General features: G+C 41.4%; 1 protein-coding gene across 1 annotated transcript in view; it reads left to right on the top strand.

Moving 5' to 3' along the window:
- Positions 1-1,900: 1,900 nt before the first annotated feature.
- TMEM5 (transmembrane protein 5) overlaps positions 1,901-15,516 on the top strand; it is a 15,221-nt gene continuing 1,605 nt past the window's right edge. Inside the window, exons 1-4 of the mRNA XM_019514650.1 lie at positions 1,901-2,572; positions 3,588-3,690; positions 10,635-10,949; positions 13,249-13,419. Of these exons, the coding sequence (XP_019370195.1) occupies positions 2,512-2,572; positions 3,588-3,690; positions 10,635-10,949; positions 13,249-13,419 (650 nt within the window). The 5' untranslated portion in view covers positions 1,901-2,511. The remainder of the gene's footprint in view (positions 2,573-3,587; positions 3,691-10,634; positions 10,950-13,248; positions 13,420-15,516) is intronic.

The raw sequence follows: 15,516 nt of genomic DNA on the forward strand, positions 1-15,516 counted from the left end.
GATTGTAGAGCAGGGGGGTCAGATAAGGCCCACAAAGCCACTCAGTACAGCCTGCCAGATATCACAGGAAGTTGGGCAGCGTGGCCAACAGTAGAATCTGGGGCCTTTGTGGACATGGCTATCAGCAGCAGGAGGGTGAGCGAGGGTCTGATGCAATCCTGGCCACCCTTTGGATGCTTTGCCCATCACCACTGCCATAGCCCTAGCTCCTTTGTCCTCAGCCCCATTGCTGCCCCATGCCCTCTGCTCTATTCCAACATTAAAGCTGCCACTGCAGCACAGGGCATGCAGCAGCAGCTTCCACAGGGCACACAGCAGGAACTGGAGTTGCTCATTGTGCCCCAGGCTGGTGCTGCTGCCACTGCATGCCTTGGGCTGAACCCTGCTAGCATGGAGCCCCACAATCCAAATCCAACATGGGTTCACAAAGTGAGTTTGATACCCCAGTCTTAGAGGAAATATGTTGCCAATGAGCTGTGGCTTAGAGACCATTGTTTTACAGTAGCTGGAGCAACACGGTTTTGGTCCAATGTAGGCTGGGGGGGGTTGAGAGCTTTCTCTGTACTTGCACTGGAGCCAGCAGTTGAGAGATCTCTCCATTGCCCTGCTCCCAGCTGTACCAGACTGGACAGCTGGAAGCTGCAACCACACTAGTGCGTGCCGCTTCTCCCTACCTTCCCACGCTGCAGTCGCTTGGCAGTAGGGGCGTGGCTTCCAGCTGCTGGGTCCAAGCACGGCTGTTTGCTGCGTAGCCCCATGGGGTACAAGTACAGGCTAAAACCCTTTGTCTCCAGAAGCCAGATTCAATGACTCCACAAACCATATGTCACTGACCTCTTTTTCAGAGTATTCAAGAAGCAAGGTTTGTTTGGTGATCTCTTTTATTGGACCAACTGTACATGGGAGAAATGTTAGACAAGTTTTTGGATCTAAGGGAATACATTTTGTGTCAAAAGGCTTGTCTAACATTCCTCTCAACTATAAAAATTGATAGGGAAAAAAACCCAATAAAAGATATCAAACATCTTTCTTCTTATATTTTCTCCTTACCTTCATAACTACAACACAGCAATCTTAGTGTATTCAGTGAATTGTTGCATTAAAAGAGAATGTGGCTGGCAAAAGTTTGGTCTGTTAACTACATTGACACTTTTTGACATTTCTGTTTTTAGCAGCTAAGAACTAATAACAATGGTGATTTATTTTGGCAACTGCTTCCTATAGCACTGTGAAGTTTCTGTCAATAAGGTTTATTTCCTTGATAGCATGTATATGACAATTGTGCCAGTTTATTTTTAAACCTTCTCCCATTGGGGCCACTTGTGTTAACTGTCATGTTGATTATTTTAGATCTTGTTGCCAGTGGTTCTCTCTGTTGCTATCAGTGAAATCAGATATAGGATTTGGGAGTTTTGTTTTGTTTGGGCATTCTTGCTTCTGTGAGTTAATCGCTCCAGTAACTTTGGTGACGGATTGTTCATATTTTATTGGTCAGGCAAGTTTTATATACAGAATACAGTATGACGTATTGAAAAACTTAGTTACTGTAACATGAAAAATATAGGTCAGCTTTTCTAATATTTCATTGCAGGAATTATTTAATTTACCAAGGATTAATCAAAATGTTATTATTTATAATGGGAACATCAAAGTAGCCAATAGTGTTCAAGGCACTGTTATGCTGGGACCTACAGATTTAGGCTCTTGCTGCTTGCGTAGCTTTAATTTTCTGCCAATGTTGATTAATACCCTTTGGCTACATCCAGACATGCAAGGGCATGCAGTTTGTGGTGCCACAAACTGCACACAACAAATGTTAAAACATGTCCCGTGCTGCCGATTTGCAGTGAGGGGCCAAAATTTGCTATTGGGATTTCCCAGTAGCAAAAAAAAAAAAGGTATAAAATGCACATGGAACAAGTATGCACTGGTACATATGGAGGCTGGGCTGTCCAGAGCAATGCTCTAGCTGCTGGCCAGGCCTTTGTGCTGCCCAACCTGTGCCCTGCTGCTCCAGGCTACCAGGTAAGACTGCTGGAGCCAGCACCAGCCTCCAGCTCTCCCTGGCTGAAGTGCTGTGAAGAGATGGGCAAGGACAGTTTGACCATTGCAGGACAATTTGTCCCACATTGAAGTGCATATGCAGGGGCATGTGCTGTGGCAATTTGTGCCACTGCAAGCTCACACCCCTGCATGTCTGGACATAGCCCTCGAGCACAAATACAAGCTATGTCATAGGTATAGTTGGGTGGGAGTATATTTGAAAATAGTTTTGATGTGAGCAGTGCCTTAGACAATTATTATAATGATAACTGCATTTTTGTCACAGTAGGATTTGCTTTGTACATCTGGTATTATTTATGATTGTTTATACCAAATTGTTTGTTTGTCTTTAATATAGAGCACTCTTCTTTGGGAAGTGAAGAATGGAATCCTTGGGAAGGGGATGAAAAAAATGAACAGACTGCTTCCCGGCAAAGATATGAAACTAACCTTCAATTATTAAAAAATATGAAATCTCAGCAAGAACCAACAGCCCTTAGAGTGCAGATCTGGGGTAAAGCAGCAATAGGTAAGCACTTGTGATTAATGTATCTAGTTAGGCCACGTAACCTTAACAAGTCAGTTAAGCTTTAAGTGGGTACAATAATGTTACTTAATTGTTTAAAAGAACATTATTTACAGAAGGAAAACATTATATATGTTGCACTCAGACTGTATACACACCAACATAAAAATAACTAGAATCTATTTTTTGGCATAAATATTCTATGAAAATTTTATAATGTTTATAGTCTGTTCCACAAGGCACAATATGGTAAAAAAAACCTGCTAAATCTAAACATGAAGATAGCGAGAGAGACTTCATGAAGATTTTGCAGGTGGGTTTCCTTAGAGGTGGGTCCTCAGCCTTTGCTGACCCATGGATAATTGTATTGAGCAGAGAAAGAAAGCTTATACAGTAAAAGCTCCATTAACCAGCACCTTACAAGCTGGCATGCTCTATTACCCGGCATGCCAGCTTGTAAGGTAAAGTGAAACCGGAAGTGCCCACTGTGGCACTTCTGGTTTCTCTGAGTCCCCATGCCCTGGGGTAAAGCAGCCTGTGCTGCCGAGCCCCCAAGGCCCAGGGACATAACAGGCTGCGTGGGGCTCGCCTCCCTGTCCTGAGGGCCTGTGGGAGGGGAAGCGATGCCGCGGGAGGGGCAGTGATGCCCTGGATGCAGTGAGAGAAGTGGTAGCCCGAACAGGAAAGGATGCCTGTTCAGGCTGTTCAGTTAACCAGAATATTTTGTTATCCGGCATCCCCCATTCTCAGAGGATGCCGGATAACAGAGCTTGTACATCTCTGATTTAATTAATCTATAAGGTCAATCTCTACCCTGAGTTTTATACTGAGCAGGTAATAGTGCTGTGAGCAACTCATGCCTTGTTCTCTGTCACCTGGAAGAAACAGGTATTTATGGAAAACAAATTTTCCAGTGGCTACAAGCACAATGCTAAAGGGTTTCACAAAGCAACACTCCTGAGTTTTGCACTATGTGTGCACTCAAGTACTCTAATATGTATCTTCATTATTTATGTAGGTCTTTACCTCTGGCAACATATTCTTGAAGGTCTGCTTGAACCAGCTGATATGAATGCTCAGTGGAGAGAAGGAAGCATAAAGGCAGGAAAAACACTTTTCAGGTACCAGTTACATGATGATCACTTTCATTTAAATGAACTTCTTCGGTGTTGGTATTTAAAAAAATAAACACAGAACGTAGAGTTGTATTTTTCCCTAACCCAAAATTGCTCTATCACCTGTTTCTCCTCCTAATGGAAGAAACCTGCAGGGACCTGAATGTTAACCAGTCACTCATTTTTAAGAGGGCTAATCATATGTACAAATAGATTCATAGATTGTAAGGCTGGAAGGGACCTCGGAAGATCATTGGGTCCAGCCCCCTGCACCAATCAGGAAAGATAACTGGGTGAACCCAGCAAGATGACTGTCTAGTCTCCTCTTGAAGATTTCCAGGGTAGGTGATTGCACTACCTCTAGAGGGAGCTTATTACACAGTCTGGACACCCTGACTGAAGAAGTTTTTCCTAATGTTGAGTCTGAATTGATCTTCCAGGAGTCTGTGACCATTACTCCTGGTTTTCTCCTCAGGTGTCCTGGTGAACAGTTGCTCAGTGAGCCCTTGATGTACTCCCCTAGTGTAGTGGTAAGCTGCTACCAGGTCTCCTGTCAGCCTACTTTTCCTCATGCTGAAGTGTCCCAGATCCGTCAGCCTTGTTTCATATGGCTTGCCTTTTAAGACTCTGATCATATGAGTGGCTCTTCTTTGGACTTTCTCAAGCTTGTCCATGTCTCTGTTAAAGTGTAATGCCCACCACTGGATGCAGTACTCCAGCTGCGGTCTCACCAGTGATAGAAAAATGATATTTATGATTACAGTGATTTTTTTTAATCTAGTTTAAACAGTAATAAACATTTATTTTCAAGTATGTTTTGTATGCCACTTTGATGCAAATGTAATTTATGAAGATTACAATATAAATCCTGTTGGATATAATTTTAACAGTGTAATTGGGTTTTTGACTGGTGGGACCTGGTTTGGTTGCTGTTCTGCACTTGTGGGTAGTCTTCCAAAACTGGACACAGCATTCCAAAAATGGTCCAAAAAATGCTGCCTTCAGTGGTAGTGCCTCCCTCATGTTTCTACTTTGTATTCCTTGCCTAACACCTCCAGAGCTCATGTTAGTACTCCACACCACTGCAGCACTCTCGGAACTCTTATTCAGTTGACTACTGTGATCCTTATGGCTGCTTACAGACCATAAAAAAAGTGGTGCTTTACTTCAAGCCTCGGCATGCTCTTGGTCCCTATTTGGTGTTGGCAAGGCCTCAGCTGGAGTACTGTGTCCAGTTGTGGGCACCACACTTGAAGAAGGATGTGGATAAGCTCAAGAGGGTACATAGAAGGGCCACCTGTATGGTCAAGGGCATGGCCTGTTCATTCTGAATAGGAGGAGGCTGAGAGGTGGCTTGATAGCCACCTACAGGTATGTCAAGGGTGAGCATTAAGAACTAGGGGAGCAACTCTTCAGGAAGGCACCTCAAGGGAGGATGAGGACCAACAGGTATAAACTAATAGAGGGTAAATTCAGGCTAGACATAAGAAAAAACTTTTTCTCTGTAAGGGTTACCAGAATCTGTATCACACTCTCAGTAGAGGTAGTGCAGTCAATCTGCTTGGAGGTGTTCAAGCTGAGGTACCTTATCGACCTTGTTTGAGCTGAGTAACGTCCTGCCCACGGCAGAGGACCAGACTTGACAATCTTACAGGTCCCTTCTAGTTCTCTGGTTCTATAATTCTATGATATGCCCATAAGAGGCAGTTGGTTAGTTGGACCTGGCTTACCCAGTCTCTATATAGGTTGGACACTTTAGTGGGGCTTTTATGGTGCTTTTATGTAAATAGCTGATTGAATCAGCTTTAGCTAAAAGCCCCATGAAATCACACAATCTATACAGATGCTGTAGAGCTGGGTCAAAGTAACATGCTGCTGCTTCTGGTAATGTGCAGGTTTGTTTGTTTTTAGTTATTTTGTTGGTTTGTTTTTTTAAGGTCTGCAAGCAGCCTGTATCTCTTTCAGAGGCACGGCTTTCCAAACAGACCTAGATCCACATTCTATAAGTGTGATATAGATTCTCTATTCCTACATTTATGACTGAATTTGTTGTTTTGGGGGTTTTTTTAAATGTGTCATTTAAATAAGTCCAACTTACTATGCCTAGAACCACAGAAAAGTAGGGCTAGAAGAGATCTTCAGCAGTTATCTGGTTCAACTGTCTGCTAAATGTGAGGTTATATCTATCCAAACCATCCTATATAAATCCATTGTCTAACCTGCACAGTAAAAGTACACAGTCAACTCTGACATAACCACACATAACACCCTAACCTGCCACAGGTAAAGCAGAGGCAACAGCAAACATCTTGTCTGTAGAATTGCCCTAGACTAAGTTTATTTACCATTATACCAGTTTTTGCTGTCTGAAAACTTTACCCTGAATTCCTGGTGTGTAGATAGCAACAGAACTTGAATCACAGTGGTTTATTTCCACATATAAATTTTGTTTTCCAGTGTTCCTGTTCTACTTTGGAACTAATTTCTAGTTATTAAGTAGAGTTTATACAATAAAATAAAATGGTGCTCTTAGTCTAGAACATTATTGATTTATATTAAGCATATATAAAGTTAAGGTAATATCAAACTAAGGGTGTATTTTGCTCTTTTGTAGGATATTATTATTATTAAATTAAGTGAAATGACTTGAGACATTTTTGCCATTTTACAACTTTTTTTTTTTTAAATAAAGCTCTTTTTAGAATTTGTATTTTCACACTGTTATTGTACTTGTCTTAACCCACTCTTTGGAATTGTTAGAACCAGACAGAACAGGGTAAATGGATGTATTGTGAGCATGGCATTTTCTGCTACAGAAGTGGCATTACATAACATTATTTTTTCAAAATTACAGCCCATTTAAGTTTGACTTATCTAACCCACTCTGGTACTTTTTGTCGAGTAGTCAGTTTGGAAAGGCTGACCCTTTGTCTTTTAGGACTGATTTAAAAGGAAAGGAAATGACTTCAACAAACAATTTGTTACCTTTTTAGTACTCAAACTGCCTTTTGTATGACTGAAGAGAGAGAAAATGCTTACATAAAAGAATGCTCTGCGCAAAGGTAGGGCCTGGTTTTGCAAAGCTTTGTCTAGTAATACTGGAATTGTCCATCTGCAGAGCAAAGCAGATAGCACTATATCCTTTATCTTTGAACTGAGTGGCACGTTTGGAAGGTTATCTTTTCAGAATATTTTTGTTAATAAAGCCTAGAATTTACAAAAATTCCTCCTGAAAAGGATCCTACTTGTAGTAAACAATTGGATATTTTCCAAACCTGGCTTTAATTATTTAGAAACTTTTTGCTACATTTATGGATGGCTTATCAGAATCTTGACTGGTTCAAGACAGTTTCTTCCTAATGGATCTGGTGAATAATACATTTGCATGGTGTCAGAATGTTTGTCTTTAAGGAAGATAATTTTTTTTTAAGTATTTAAATATCTTCTGGGTGTAACTGAATTACTTCAGAGCAGTGTTGCTCAACCTCTCTGGCCCTGTGGGCTGGATGAGTGGCATGGAATCTGTACATGGGGTCAGTCTGTATGCCTGATCCAGCTCAGGGTTAGCGTGTAAGGGTTGGTGCAAGGGTTACACTAGTACACTAGGTTCTGTTATGGCTGGATACAGCATACTTGGTGCAACGCTTTATGCCAATATGATCTGGTGAGCAGAGCTGTGTCACTGGTCCATGGGACTCATTACATATCTGGCAATTTGGCAGTGTGGAACAGTGCCAGTGTTGCCACAGCTTTAGGACCAATTAATGCTACTGCTGTCCCACCACCAAATTTTGGACTTATTGGGAGCCACACATGCTAGATGACATGGCTCTGCAAGGCCAGAAGTTAAGCACCACTGTTTTAGAGAAATAGACTCGACAGATTCTTAGTTGTAACCGAAAGCCTATTCACACATCTGATATTTCCAAAATATGGTGGTTAACATAATTAGTACCAGTACAGCAAAAAATGAAACTTGGATAGATTGTATATTACATATTGTACCAAATATAGAAAAGAAGAAATTCAGTTTATCTGTGATTATCTGTTTTGTTCTGTTTTGAAATCTGAAATCAGACTCAACAACTTGCCACACTTTCTAAATATTTGGGGATAGGTCCTTGGGTGTGATTTGGTTGACATTGATTAGTTGAGACAGAACGGTGGCAGAGTTAATTTATTTTGCATGTTAATATGTATGATGGTGCATGTTTGTTACTCTAAGTCTAGTTTTTGGCCACGTACAGACATTGTTTCTCCTGGGAGAATCACTGTTCTCCCAGTAGAAACCATAATTTTACAGATGTTCAGGATTTTTCTCCCAAAGCAAAAATGGTCGTTCTGGGAGAAAATTAACCTGGCAACAGCCCTGGCTAAATCACTCCCTAGAGAGTTTCTACTGGGAAAACGAAATACCTGCATTCATCCTCTTCTAAGAGAAGCTACAGCACAGTTCTCCAGCATGGTAGGTCCTTTGACCTCTTTCCACCTCCATGGAGACGGCACGTCACTTGCTAGACTCTACTGCTCCAGCTCAGCAGGGAGCAAAACATGCCCCTTTCACAATTCCCATATGTGCTATAGGGGAGACAGGCTGACCCCAAGCAGTCTGGGTCAGCCAGTCAGGGCAGATCAGTGGACTGCTGCTGTCTGTCTCAAGGCAGACTGAGGGAACCTGCAGAGCAGGCTGAGATGTGTGCACTGGGGCCTTCTGGCTATAGAGCTTCAGCATTGTACGGTCTCTGTTCCTCAGGGACTCAGCAGTTGAATGTCTGTTAAGGTTTCTTTGGGTAAGTTTTTCTTCCAGGAAAACAAACCTGGGAGAATTCTCACCGATCATTTAAATGCATGTATGTAGCCATTGTTAGAATACTCTGCACTTTTGTACGGGCATGTTTAAACATTTTTTTAATCTAAAACCTTGAACATGTCTAACTATCACTTAAAATGGACATGTAAATAAAATCAGAATATACTTTTAGTACAGAATAAAGTGGCATAACAGCACATGCAGTGTTTACTACAAAGAATGTCAGATGAACAGGTTAATGTTTTTAGAGCTTTTCAAACATAAATTTTAAAATAAAAATTTTAAACATAAAAAGGCATACATTTAGTTTTTAGAGGAATATACCATTACAGTTCTAATTCACACATAGGAATGTATGGAACATAAACTCCTGCTTGCTTTCTAAAGGACTGAAGCTGTGTGTGCTTTGCAAATCTGTGTATGCACATTGAACTGAATATGCATGCATTGTCCCATTATGTCTAAGCCTATTTGGGACCCTCAGACTAAGTATTCCTCACTATAAATCCCTGAATGGCTATGACCAGTGGAAGAGGAAGCGCCAGTGTAATAGGAATTCTAATCCTCAGTCTATCTGGGAAGTACAGACCTAGTTTCTCTTTTCTCCACCACATATCCTATATGCCAGGAGAGTGCCCTAACCTAACTAATCTATAGCTCTTTGATGTGGGAACACTTCTTTACCTTTCTACTGAAGCTGTGACACTACAGAAAAAATCCTGGATCTAGTGGTTAGAGCATTCACCTGGTAGGATAAGCCCTGAATTCCAATCACTGCACCCAAAGCTGTTTGCATTCATTGGATAAAATGCATACAATCCTGGCAGCAGTGATCAAAATCCAGGGCCTCTCTTTCACATGAATGCCTTAACTGCTGTGCTACAAAATCATGCTACTTCTTGTGTTCTAATGACTTGGCTATTATGTAAGTCAGTTGTCTGTTTCAAAAGGGATGACTTGAGCATTTAACTCAAGGAGTGTTTTGAGGGTCAATCTCAGCCTGACAATAGGCACTTCCAAGTAGTACAGTCAAGCATATAAGCCTTCTTGACAAATAGGACATTTAGATGCATCTCTTCCTGCCCCCCCCCATACAGTCGAGTTGCATGTTACGTGTATTTAACTTACACAAATCCAGCTTTACGCGCTTGGCTGCTGGGGCTGGCTGCCAGGTGCCGGCCAGGGCACGGCACATAGTGCAGTGCTGCACGGTACTTCTTGCATGTGCCAGCATGGCTGGGGAGTGGCAGCTCACTCACGCTCAGCTGGCTGCCCTGGTGGGACGACGCAGTGGAGGACGAGAGGGGCGAGGAGTGCGGCAGAAAGGGCAATTTCAATTATACGTGATTTTCGCCTTACGTGCTGACTTCAGCACGTAACCCCCGTGTAAGATACGACTCCACTGTATTTCATATTGGCTATGATAGGGATCCCCTGCTGTTCAGTGTGTTGTCTGTGGTAATCCCATGCTGCAGTGCCTGACTCTCTTAATGGGTTGTATGAAGAGCTAAGAGGCTAAAGTCTAGTCTGTGGAATCAGGGGACCAGGTGCATGATTCCTTTTATCTTAATTCATTTCTCCAAGGTCACACAGGAAGTCTATGATAAAGCAGAGGTTGACTGCTGAGATCTGAGGCTGGTGCCTGGTCTGTTAGACAGCCTTCCTTTCATATAGGAGTCAGTTTTTCCGGGCCACTTCCTTATTCAGTTATCATACTATTTTTTTAAAAAACAAAAAGGTTGATTGTTTCACAGCTGATAAATCACATCCTAGGGGTTTTTTTTGGAAATATCTTCTGTTTTTAGAGAGGTTTATTGAGGTTCTCAAAACTTAGTATTTTAATATGGGATTGGTTCTGATTTCCATACAAAATATTGTCTGCAACTAAACTTTAATTTAAACACTTACTTTTTCAGAGTAAAAGGCAGAAGGAAACTGTTTAAGAGGTAAATTATAATTTTAGACTCAAAACATCTGAAATTTTTCATAACAGGAAAGTTAAATTGCAGTATATCATGTTAATTTTAGTGAAGACGCAATATCTGTAAGCAGTACAGGCAGATAATACATGGTGCAATAAACAGAATATGCAGAATGCCTTAAACATACATTTTAAAGGCTGGTAATGTATCTTTTTCAGTTTCATCACTGGTCCAGCTGTAGTTCCTGGATATTTCTCAGTAGAAGCTGACAATGTGGTTCTAGTTCTGAATGGAAGAGAAGAAGCAAAGATAACTTATGCCACACAGTGGTTACATTATGCACAAACTTTAATTCAAACTCACAAGCTGCAGCATGTTGCTGTCCTGCTGCTTGGAAACGAACAGTGCAATAATGAATGGATACAACCGTACCTAAAAGGACATGGGGGATTTGTAGAGCTACTTTTTATAATATATGATTCTCCCTGGGTAAACAAAGACAACATTTTTCAGTGGCCTTTAGGAGTGGCTACGTAAGTATTAAACACAAATTAGTATTCAAAACGTGATTATTATGCATAAGTTGGATGTTTAGTTCATGTTGTGGATTTTAGGTTTCTCCATAAAACTTTAGAAATCTCCAGGGTAAAAAAGTAATTCAGGAGTTAATGCTTTAAGAAATAAGAACTTTTAAAGAAGTGTTACTTATAATTATTCAGGGTCAAATGTGTCATATAGGTTGACCTCTATTCAAATTAAAGAAGTATTTAAAAAAAATATATTACTAGCTTCCCACAGTTGCATTTGTGGAAGGACTAGCCAAAAAATTGTAATACTGTTGTAAGTCACCTTGTATGATTTTTCTAGTCCAAAACAGTTCATAAACCTAGCACATGAACACTCTGCTAAACTATAGCACAGGGGCGGGCAATTATTTTGGGCAGAGGACTGCTTAACAAGTTTTGGCGAGCTGTTGGGGACCACATAGGTAGCCCCACCCCTTGACAATTGCCTGCCCACTAATTGCCACATTGGGACCAGAAGTCCTGCCCCCTTACCCCTGACCTTTGCCACCAGTAGTCCCTCTCCCAGAAATACCTTTTTTGGAAGGGGGGTTGCCATCTTAGAACCAGAAAAAAAAATCATACACTAGAAGTCAAATGCCTACTATAGCATATTTTAATTTTATTACAAAATATGCTTGTCATGATTTGTGTTCCTGTAGTGTGTATAGAAAAAGATTGCATAATAACTCAAAAATAAAGTCTCACTCATATTGTGTGGGGGAGCTGTAGGGTGTGTGTGGGCATAGGATATTTTGGATGTGTATAGGTTAGTGGGGTTTGTGGGGCAGGGTGTGAGGTCTGTGGGGTGCAGGGACCTCCCCCACTCCCCCACATTGCATGCAGCCCCTGCTGCTGGCAGCAACAGCAGATGGGGGGTGGGGTTAGGGAGCTTGTGCCTGGTACAGGCTCTGATGCCAAGCGGAGTGCAGCTCTGGGCAGCACTGCATGTGGTGGGGGGAGGAGCGCAGCTGCCTCTAACATGGGGGCTCTGCACCACATGCCTGCAGCTCCCATGGGGGAAGCCCGGTGCTGGACTTCACAGGGCTCCCTCCACTCTGGGTGGAGTCTGGGGACCTGTGCAGACTTTCAGTGTAACCTAACAATTAGGATTGTAAAAACTGCATATAACTTTAGAGAGTGTTGATTCTGCCCCCCAACATTTTGGAGAGTATCATTGGCATTGTTCTTAATGGCATTGTTCACTTTTCAGGTGATTCAAATAACTAAGATTTGAACTCCAAAGGAAACATTGGTCCAGCCACTTCAGTTAAAACAAGTGTTTGTTTCAATAGCTACTGTTATCAGTGCAAAGTGTTGTTAGAAGTGTTTTTTGTAAAATGTACAGTGCCAGTGACATTATGTACACAGGTTGGCAGTGCTCTAGAATGGGTAGAAGGAGAAATGAAGAGAACTGAGGATATGTTATGACGGAGTTTTGTTTTTGCCATTTTTTTTTAATATTCCATCAACAGTTACAGATCTGAACTGGTCAGTGAGATTGTAGATACTAAGTTTGCAACAGAAGCATGAAATGGTACAAAGCCAGTCTGCTAGGTCCCTGTTACACATGTATGACAGAGGGTGTGATTTGGGAGATTGGGGATCAGATGCCACTTGTGCCATTACAATTTGCCACTACAAATATTATAGTCCAGGGCTCCCCCTGCACCAGCAAGTTGACAGCTAGTACCTTCAGGTTCAGCTTAGCAAGAATTAACTGATTGTCAGTTCTGGCCCTAGGGGACATGGGGCTTTGGGCTGGGACTGATAATCAGCTTATTGTCAAAACCCTGCAGCCAGCAGCTCTGAGAGGCTTCTGGCAGAAGTAGCTCTGATCAAGGCTCCCAAAACTGGGAGCTTCTGATTCCTGGCACTGTGTCCAGAGCTAACAGCCATGGAATTTAAAGTCCAACAGGGAAGTCCTTCTGCTTCTCCCCCCTACCCAGAGACTTGGGATGGGGCTGACAATCAGCTGATTGTTAATTCCAGGGGTGGGACCACACCAGGGCTGGTTCTAGACCTCAGTGTGGTTCCAGGACCAACTGTCAGCTGAATGTCAGCCCTGGCCACACATTAAAATTTAAGACACCAAACAAGTTATAAAAATATTCTGCATTATATGTGGAACATTTATGGCTCATTGGCCATTTTATGGCACCTTAAATTGGATACGCGTTGATCATGGCATAAATGTAATGTGTAGAGGAGGTTCTATACACTACTTTTCCAGTGACATAAAACATTAACATACACTTTTTAATTACAGATATAGAAATTTTCCTGTGGTAGAACCCACTTGGTCAATGCTTCGTACTCCAAGATCATATCTATGCAATTTCTTGGGAACAGTTTATAAGAACTCATCTAGGGAGACCCTAATGGAAGTTTTGAAACAAGATGAACTTGATAAACTTTGTTGGATTACAGCCAGAGAACAGTAAGAACTGTGATTTACTTTATAAAAATATATTTTGATAGCTGAAATTACTCAACTCATTGCCTAGGCAATTCTCACATCTACTTTTAAAATGTTATAAATAAAATAATACAAACAATGACAATGATCTAATTTAAAATAATGACGGCATTACTGAGTTGAGCCATGTGTTCCAGTACTTTATATGCAATGTGACCTGAAGTATGTTGAAAAAAAAAAATCTAATGTGTATTATATCCATTTCTATTTTCTGTATGCAATTCTGGTTTTAATGGAAAGAAAGGGAGTGTATCCAAAAATCTCTCATTCTTACTGTTTGTGCGTATGATCCTTCTACTAGCAGAAGACAAGTAAACTAGTGTTTTGGCTAAGCAACCCCATATAAAGAAACTACATTTAGAATTTATAGAATTGAATTCTAATGGTATTTTTAATTCTTAAATTAAAATACAACATGTAAGGAGTCCCTTTGTCTCCTCTTTGTGGAGGCAACTAATCTACTTCCATAGATTACCTGTGCCCTTGAATCTCTGGCAAAACTTGTCTCTGTAATGCACAATACAGAAAAAAGATGGATACTTTTTTCTTTAATCCTTAGTGGGTACACTAAGCATTAAAAGAAAAGTATGTAAGGATTGGGCCATAGGCAGTCCTGAGGGGCACAGGTACCCACAAGTACCTAAGCCAGAGGAGAATCCAGATCAGGGGCCAAGACTGCATGAGAAGTTCAGAACCAGAGTCCAAGTAAAAGTTCAAGATCCATGCCTGTAGTCCAGCTAGTGTCAGAAATCAGGAGCTGGGGAACCCAGGACACCAAAATAGCATAAGCAAAAGTTGGGGGGGCAGGCCAAAGGAGAACAGGTTGAGAAGCACTGACCTTGGTTCGTATACCATGCCCACCATACTTTGCAGCCAGTAAGTTCAACCCTTGCAGCCAGCACCACTCTGAAACCAAGTGGCCCTGTTGTGGGCATAGATTGTCTTCTACCAGAGAAGATAGCTATGGGAATAGGACACAAAAACAATTCCCAAGAGAAGACCAGTAAAATAAAAGACTATAAGTACTGGGCAAGAAATTATAGGGACACAATTTGAGGTTTTAGGGACCCAGATATTTTAAACCTCGTCTAGTTCCAAGAACACTCGCACCAAGTTACCCAAGTAATTTTTAAATGCTTTTCAAAGTTACTCATGTCCATACGCAATCTAGATTGGGTCAAAATATATAAAAGTATTTATCTTTTTTTGTGATTATCTACCTAATTATGGTACCATGATTGTCTCTGACTGTTTTAAGTGCATAAATAGACATGGATAAATCCAACAGAAGTTAATTCTGCTTTTAACTATGTATAAAACATTGCTTAAGGAGGTTTTAAAATGTATTAAGAAACTATAAGTGCAGTCTAACACTTTTTTTTTAAACTTGGAAAATATTGCTTTAAGAAAAAAATGATCAGACTGAGACACTAGAGAGAGATTATACTGTATTCACTCACATAGTACGCACACCTTCCCTCTCCCCCCCGCCCCTGAAATCAGCCCTCCAAAATTGGAGTGGGTGGAAGTAGGAAAGATTTTTCTTTGCTGGAAAAGAAGTGGGGAGGAATAGAAGCATTCAAACAGTGTTCTAATGACTACCAGGATGGCTGGCCCTTGTCTCCAATCCCAGCAGGTGGAAGATGCAGAGTCCTGTGTTAACCTTCTTATAGCCACTAAAGAATTTGCAGTAGCTGGATGAGCACAGTAGCTTGTACCTGAGCTGGCTCAGTACAAATGAACTGCTGCATATAGTCCGTAGTATTTTGTAGTATTATTTACAGCAACTTGTATAAAGAATTTTTTTTTAACTGTAAATAAAAGGAACTGTCTGGCTACTGCCCTTGCAGGGGCCTGGGACCTGACCTTGTTGGTGTCTTGCCACCCCAGGAAGTTCTTGCTGCTTTACACAGAATGTCTCTTGGGGTTACCACACTTCTTGGGCATTTGTATTCCCATGAGGACTTGCTTTGACAGACGGGGCATGTCTACATGTGCAGTTATGGTGGCTGAATAACTTCCAGCACACTTCAGTGTGTTGCAAAGGGACTGGCTGGG

The sequence above is a fragment of the Gavialis gangeticus genome, unplaced genomic scaffold (assembly GCF_001723915.1).
Source record: "Gavialis gangeticus isolate Ggan-Ray unplaced genomic scaffold, GavGan_comp1, whole genome shotgun sequence".
Classification (NCBI taxonomy): domain Eukaryota; kingdom Metazoa; phylum Chordata; order Crocodylia; family Gavialidae; genus Gavialis; species Gavialis gangeticus.